This window comes from Haliotis rufescens, unplaced genomic scaffold (genome assembly GCF_023055435.1).
Source record: "Haliotis rufescens isolate VD_foot unplaced genomic scaffold, xgHalRufe1.0.p SCAF_5, whole genome shotgun sequence".
Taxonomy (NCBI): Eukaryota; Metazoa; Mollusca; class Gastropoda; order Lepetellida; family Haliotidae; genus Haliotis; species Haliotis rufescens.
Window position 1 is genome coordinate 7,737,714 of NW_025964223.1, and position 7,481 is coordinate 7,745,194.

At 41.4% G+C, this 7,481-nt stretch overlaps 1 protein-coding gene across 2 annotated transcripts; it reads left to right on the forward strand.

Annotated features, from left to right (window-relative positions):
• Window positions 1-6,378, forward strand: LOC124110332. 2 transcript variants are annotated; one of them, XM_046469601.2, is made up of 4 exons: window positions 1-121; window positions 3,996-4,063; window positions 4,471-4,758; window positions 4,950-6,378. In XM_046469601.2, the coding sequence occupies exons 1-4, from the start codon at window positions 23-25 to the stop codon at window positions 5,584-5,586; spliced, it is 1,092 nt and encodes a 363-aa protein (XP_046325557.2). In that variant the 5' UTR covers window positions 1-22; the 3' UTR covers window positions 5,587-6,378. The 2 variants fall into 2 exon arrangements, with proteins under 2 accessions (XP_046325557.2, XP_046325556.2); XM_046469600.2 differs by lacking the exon at window positions 1-121 and adding an exon at window positions 2,509-2,671 and having other exon boundaries at window positions 4,950-6,376.
• The last annotated feature ends 1,103 nt before the right edge of the window (window positions 6,379-7,481 follow it).

Genomic DNA, 7,481 nt, shown 5'->3' on the forward strand with positions numbered 1-7,481 from the left:
ACTATCAAATATATTTGAGACAATGGCGAGTAAGATCCACATTCCCCAGTCGTACTTCCGGAGACTCAGGAAGTGGTGTTCTCGACAGGTCCGGAGATTCTGCTGCACATCTCGAGTAGCGGTAGGTTTCAATGTTTTGTTCTTGAACAAATTTTGGAAAGCCCTTGATTTTACTCATTTCAGTACAGTACGCATGCTACTATGGCAAGCCGTTTTCACATTTTTTACGGAATTACAGATACCTTTAATTGTTTTAAAGATATCGGTATTTTATTTAAAGATATCAATAATGTTTTTAAGATATCAAAACATAATTAAAGATATCTTAAATTCATTTCTGATATCCATAATACAATTACTGATATCTTAAAATGTTACGGTGATATCAACAAATTAGTTTGTGATATCTCTAAATGTATTTAAGATATCATCAAACAATTACCATCCTACTGTACATATAAATACATTAGAAATAAATTCAAGATATCCACAAATGCATTACAGATATCTTTAATTAAATTAGAGATATCTTTAATTAAATTAGAGATATCTTTAATTAAATTCAAGATATTCTGACCGTTACTGATATCAAAAATCCAATTAAAGATATCATTAATAATTTTGATAATATCTTTATATCAATTATTGATACCAGTTATCTAATCTAAGTAACATTATTAATGTAACATCTTAAATGATGGCAACAATTGAAGATATCAATAATTAATTATTGATATCTGTATTAAGTTTCAAGATATCAGGAATTGAATTACTGACATCATAACAAAACATGACATTTTGATATCTTTAAATCATATTTTGATATCAATAATCGAATTTACGATATCAGCAATTCTTTTCAAGATATCAATAATACGCTTCGCCATATCCTTAATTCATTTCGTGATATCTTAAATCTCATTGCAGATATCTACAATTATCTGTATTTAAGATATCTTCATTTTCATTCACGATATCTTCAATTCAGTTCAGGATATCTTTAAATGAATTGAAGATATCTGTAATTCCCTAATAAATGTGAAAACGGCGACGTTTACGACTTTGTGACGTGTGTTATTTACTGTCTTAACGTAGCCTCTGTATAGTGTGGCCTCTCGAGTAGCAGTGACTTTGACAGCTTCCGTATTGCTTTCCGTTGGTCTTTGTATTAAATCGAGTTGACTGTTTCTCGAAATTGGACAATGAAAGTCCAGAGTGAGATGCACCAATGACTTACATTTGTATACAAATTATTCAATAGTATCAATTGTTTTGTGATCTGTAATGGGGAAAATGGTGATGCATTATGGTGTTTGCAACATACAGATGGCTTTCAAACCGAGAGGCGGTGGGGTAGCCTAGTGGTAAAGCGTTCGCTCGTTGCGCCGAGGACCCAGGTTCGATTCCCCATTTGGGTGCAATGTGTGAAGCCCATTTCTGGTGTAGCCTGGCGTGATGTTGCTGGAATATTGCTAAAGTCGTGAAATCATGCTCACATTTATCATCTTTTGTTTCAACACACTTGCCATTTTTATATGATAAAAATATAATGATTACGGGCGTAACACCACAGTTATTTGAATCAGTTAAATTATAACCGTCGCCTTTATTTTGCATTGGTTGAGACTGGTAAGAATACTGCCAATGAATGCTTGTCGTAAGAAGCGACTAACGGGATCGGGTGGTTAGACTCGCTGACATGGTTGATGCATGTGATCGTATCCCAATTACGGGGATCGATGCTCATGATGTCAATCACTGGATTACCTGGTCCGGACTCGATTATTTACAGACCGCCGTCATATAGCTGGGATATTGCTGAGTGCGGCGTTAAACAACAACCAAACAACACTAATATTGACTTTCAAAAGCCGAACATTGTTTTGTTTCCATTGGTAGTTGGGACAGTTTCAGTTGTCTAAGCAACTATAGTTATAGTAGCAAGAGCAACAAGAAGAAGAAGCTGGAGATGATGCAAACATATAATATTTTTACAATGTAAGAATTTACTTAGAATTGTTAATTTATCTTCCTGGAAACTCCCTTCAATGGCATTTGAAATATATATATATGACAGTTGTGTTATTTTCTTTAAAGATTTGATAGCAAATAATTTCTTGTCGCATGACTTTTTTGACATAATCGTTTTATCGTTTGACCTGAATTAACATGGATGAACAAAGTAGAAAAACAAAACAAAGAATGAAATCAAGTACTAGAATAGAATATGCCGTGTTAGAAACTAAAGACTTGATAGCAAACACTTTCTTGTCGCGTGACTTTTTTTGACATAATCGTTTTATCGTTTGACAATAGGACTAGTGCCAATTTCTAACGCTGATATGTATATGTTATGATTTGGTTATGAAATGGTCAGATTTGTGATAAGTGCTCCTGGCACCTTGAGCTACTGCATTGTCACTGCATGGAGTATGTACGCCTCTCGGTGACAAACTCTGATTGGCTGTTTCTTATGACGTCACACGATTGTTGCCTTTGGTTGTAAGAGCGGGACGTTCGATTGCAAAGCAGCTCGAGTTGATACCGACGCTGGCAAACTTGTCTCGGGACAATGGCAAATAAGATTCACATTCCCCAGTCGTACTTTCGAAGACTCAGGAAGTGGTGTTCTCGGCAGGTCCGGAGATTCTGCTGTACATCTCGAGTAGCGGTAGGTTTCAGAGTAATGTTCAGGAACAAAATTTACTTGGCACGCATGCTACGACAACTTTGACTGTGACGTGTTTTGTAAACGTCATAGTGCTAAAGGTAGGCCAATTTCTGAATGAAGTAACAGACATACAAGGAGCATCATTTTGTAGAAGGCTGAATTAGATGTAGCAGTAGCAACGTAAGGCTCCGACCGTGCACAAACGTCGATGGCCTCGAAGCATTCAAGGACGATAACCTTGTCTAGTCATGCTAGTAGCAGCGGTGGTTGAAACCGTAGCAGCAGAGGGAGTAGTTACGAGGGCGGCTGAACAAAAAACAACATTCGATCGTAAGAGGCGACAAATGGGATCGGGTGGTCAGGCTCGCTGGCTTGGTTGATGCATGTCGTCGTATCCCAATTACGGTGATCGATGCTCATGATGTCAATCACTGGACTGTCTTGTCCAGACTCGATTATTTACAGACCCCTAGCTGCACTGTTGCCGAGTGCGGCATTAAAAAAAAGCCAAACATTGTTTTGTTTTGTTTCCATTGGTATTTGGAACAGTTTCAGTTGTATAAGCAACACAACAAACAAACAAACAAAACACCCCAATGGGTGAGCCAGTGAGGCGCGCCACTGTTTTCAGCAAAAGAACAATAAGGTTATATACTGCGAACGTCACAATATTTATCACAATTGTTTCCATGTGGAGAATCGACACCGGGTATTCAGCCACATTTTCTGTGTGACTAGCGAAGGCATCTACTTGGCTACCATCCATACATCAACAATAAGAAGTTGTAGTATCAGGAGTATAAGTAGTTGTAGGCCTTTTACAAGTATAAGTAGTGGTACAGATAGCAGTAGCACTAACAGCAAGCAGTAGAAATATAGTAATAACAGCAGTACTACAAATGGTAAGACAAGCAACGGAAGTAATAGTAATAGTAGAAGTAATGGTATTAGCAGTAGATCTAGTACGTAGTATTTTAGTAGTAGTAGTAGTAGAAGTGAAAGTTGTAGTACTACAAGTAGTAAGACAAGCACAGTAACTGTATTATTATTATAAAAGTACTAGTTGAAATTGTAGCAGTAGTATAATTGTAGTAGCTGGAGACATAGTAGCAGTAGTAGTTTAGTAGTAGTAGAAGTAGAAGTGAAAGTTGCAGTACTACAAGTAGTAAAACAAGCATAGAAATAATAGTAGTAGTAGTAGTAGTAGAAGGAGCAGTGGTTCAAGTAGCAGCAGTAGTAGCAGCAGCAGCAGTCGTACTTACACAGTGGGAAAGGAGGTTGTTGTCATTTCCTGAAAACTGATACTATGATATTTGCATTACAGGATCATCATAAGGACTACCTTTACAAGGAGACACAGGAGACAGATCTTCCTGCAAGCTCACAGAATGGGTAAGACGTTTAAATATGTTGTCCTCCAAACTGGCTCAACATTTGTGCTGTCATTCCCTTGATATATCAGAGTAAGGGCGTCTTCCTCAAGGCCGTGGTTAACTTTTTTTTGACAGGTGGTGGTGGGGGGGGGGGATCATTTGTCCCCAACTTGATTCAAATAAAACTGTTTTCTATAAAAAAAAACCTAGGCTGGCTACGACACTGTTCCTTCCAGTACGTGTAAAACTTCTTTTTGTTTTGATGTTAAGTCACATTACAGTGAAACAGGAACATGTTTTTAATTCATGCCTTGTACTTGACATGTTGATGTTTCAACATAACTGAACTGTAGTTCTTGCACTTAAGCTGTGCCTCATATCTAAGTTCTTAGTGTGGACCTTAATATTTCTCTTTTTATTTTGAAGGTCACAGAAGCCTATCCTTGACTTAAAGGGCTTCCTTACCCCCACCCCAGGGGATTACAGCTCACACCCTCGGGCTACTCTTTGTGGGTGTGGTACTCCGACCGGGGAACACCCTCTCCTCCCATCAAGATCTGCACACACAGCCCAGACCGCCAGGGAACTCCCACCCACATCCAGCCAGTCAGCTATAGAGGTCAAGGACACGGTGGAAGTGTCCGATCAGCCTGAATGCAGACACTCCATCCTCGGACACTTCCACCAAGGCCACATTCCAGAAGTGTGGAGCCCGTAAGTGAAGTGTATAAACTACATATTTGTAATATTGGAGAATTATGTACTACTCAAACATTGCAGGCACCCCTTTAGGCATATTTCGATGAAGGAATTTAAACAATACTTTTTTTATTTGGGAACAACTTCGAAATTCATCTTTCAAAAGTTACTTCTGTGAATAAAAGTTCTTGTTTCTTTTCTTTCAGATCTCGACATCCAGGAACCCAGTGCACCTCGGTGGCATTCACCGCCATTGTTGCCAGTGCAGTTGTTCCTGCTGGTCTGTGGACTCCAGCTACACTGGACGGGGTCCTCGTCATGGGGGACCGTCTTCATGACGCCATCCTCGACACCATGGGAAGCTGGGCTCCTCTCAGCAAACATCTTGCAGCAGACGAGATGATGGAGGAGCCTGAAGACTCCCAGTCGAGATGGCCTGTCCGGTGCGGCCGAGTCTGCGAGATGCAGGGACTTCTGTACCCTGGCAGCATGGACTCGAACTCCCTAACGAGTCAGTTGACCTGGGAGTGGATGCCAGGCCAGCCCCTCAGGGAGTTTGGGGATGCTGTGGGGAGGGTGTTTAAGGCCCAGGACTGTCAGGGAGCCATTATCACCTTTGATGGCAGAAGCTCGGCCTTGCTGCAGAACCCTGCTGGTGGCTGGATGGTTGTTGACAGCCATGCCAAGGATGTTTTAGGCGCTACTGACGTTGATGGGAAGTCGAGCCTTCTGAGGTTTCCTTCCCTGAGTCAAGTGGTGGCTTATTACAGTGGCATGGCAGTAGGACCCACTCAGTATTCGCTGACAGGGTTCAAGGTCGAGTCGATGTCAGAAGGGGGATAACTTCCCTGGTAGTACCCTCCCCAGCATTCGGTATGACTGCCACCTTGAGGTGCATCTGTCCCTGTGAAGCAAAGGGCCGTCTGATGGCGCACGTTCTGAACACTGTTGCTGTAGTGACAGCATGCATGGTATTGTCAGGCTACACTAACAGGATGACAGCGTTCTAACAAGACAAGAGGGCACGAGTGACAGCCCTGAACGCTCCTACAATATTGACATCATGCACGGATCACTCATTCTTCCCTCTTTATCGGACTGAAAAGAGAGACAAAAATGATCCGACCAAGAGGAAATATATACTGGCACTGTTTGAACACTGTTGTGAGATTGACAGCATGCAAGGATACAAGCTGTCAGACTCAGTCTTCACGCTGTAGTGATGGGAAGAGAAACACAAAGTACTGTCTGAACACTGATGTCAAGTTGACAGTATGCACGGTCTAGTGGGGATGAGGAGACAGTCACTGTAACCTCCAATTACACCGATCTAAAAAGAATTTAAAAAAGAAATTAAGTTTAGCATTTATTCCAAGGTTCAAGTTTGTGGCATCATTTGTTATTATTAAGATTTATAGTTAACGCGTTAATATTTATCATGTAATAAAAAATATTGTATGTTCATTGTTAGTGGCATCATGTTATTATCAAGATATATAGTTAACACGTTAATATTTATCTTATAATGAAAAATATTGTATGTTCATTGATGGTGCACAAGTAAAATATCTGCTTGTTAATTTGATACACAATGTAAGCAGATATATGAAGCTGTGTGATTAAAACATTATTACAGATTATACATAAATAACTCTCTGTGTTCTCTATGTATTGTAGGATTGTAACATTTATAAGAAAGGATAAGATTGAGCAAAATGGCCAAAACCACAGCAGGCTTCATCGACACAAACTTTTATACTGACAGTACACTTCCAATAAACATAACTGCAAAAGCTAACAAAAAGATTAATCAGAGCGTAATTATGAAGAAAAATTGGTTAACTAAGTGGCAGTAGTTTAATCATCCGAGGGGATTCAGGGTTAGAGTTGGTCCCAGCAACCTATGCTGGTCTGCCTGTGGGGATTCTGGGTTAGAGTTGGTCCCAGCAACCTTTGCTGGTCTGCCTGTGGAGATTTTGGGTTGGTCCCAGCAACCTATGCTGGTCTGCCTGTGGAGATTTGGGTTGGTCCCAGCAACCTATGCTGGTCTGCCTGTGGAGATTCCGGGTTGGAATTGGTCCCAGCAACCTTTGCTGGTCCGCCTGTGGAGATTTCGGGTTGGTCCCAGCAACCTATGCTGGTCTGCCTGTGGAGATATTGGGTTGGTCCCAGCAACCTATGATGGTCCGCCTGTGGAGATTCTGGGTTGGAATTGGTCCCAGCAACCTTTGCTGGTCTGCCTGTGGAGATTTCGGGTTGGAGTTGGTCCCAGCAACCTTTGCTGGTCTGCCTGTGGAGATTTTGGGTTGGTCCCAGAAACCTATGCTGGTCTGCCTGTGGAGATTCCGGGTTGGAATTGGTCCCAGCAACCTTTGCTGGTCTGCCTGTGGAAATTTCGGGTTGGAGTTGGTTCCCGCAACCTATGCTGGTCTGCCTGTGGAGATTTCGGGTTAGAATTGATCCCCAGCAACATATGCTGGTCTCCCTGTGGAGATTCAGGGTTAGAATTGATCCCCAGCAACCTATACTGGTCTGCCTGTGGAGATTCTGGGTTAGAGTTGGTCCCAGCAACCTATGCTGGTCTACCTGTGGATATTCTTGATTGGAGTTGGTCCCCAGTAACCTAAGCTGGTCTGCCTGTGGAGATTCTATTAGAGTTGGTCCCAGCAACCTATACTAGTCTGCCTGTGGAGATTCCGGCTTAGAGTTGGTCCCAGCAACCTATGCTGGTCTGCCCA

Coding starts and splice junctions, on each gene's coding strand:
- LOC124110332 (XM_046469601.2), top strand. CDS start 23: ATGGCGAGTAAGATCCACATTCCCCAGTCGTACTTCCGGAGACTCAGG. Junction 122..3,995: donor GCTGCACATCTCGAGTAGCG/GTAGGTTTCAAT, acceptor TTTGCATTACAG/GATCATCATAAGGACTACCT. Junction 4,064..4,470: donor CCTGCAAGCTCACAGAATGG/GTAAGACGTTTA, acceptor TTTATTTTGAAG/GTCACAGAAGCCTATCCTTG.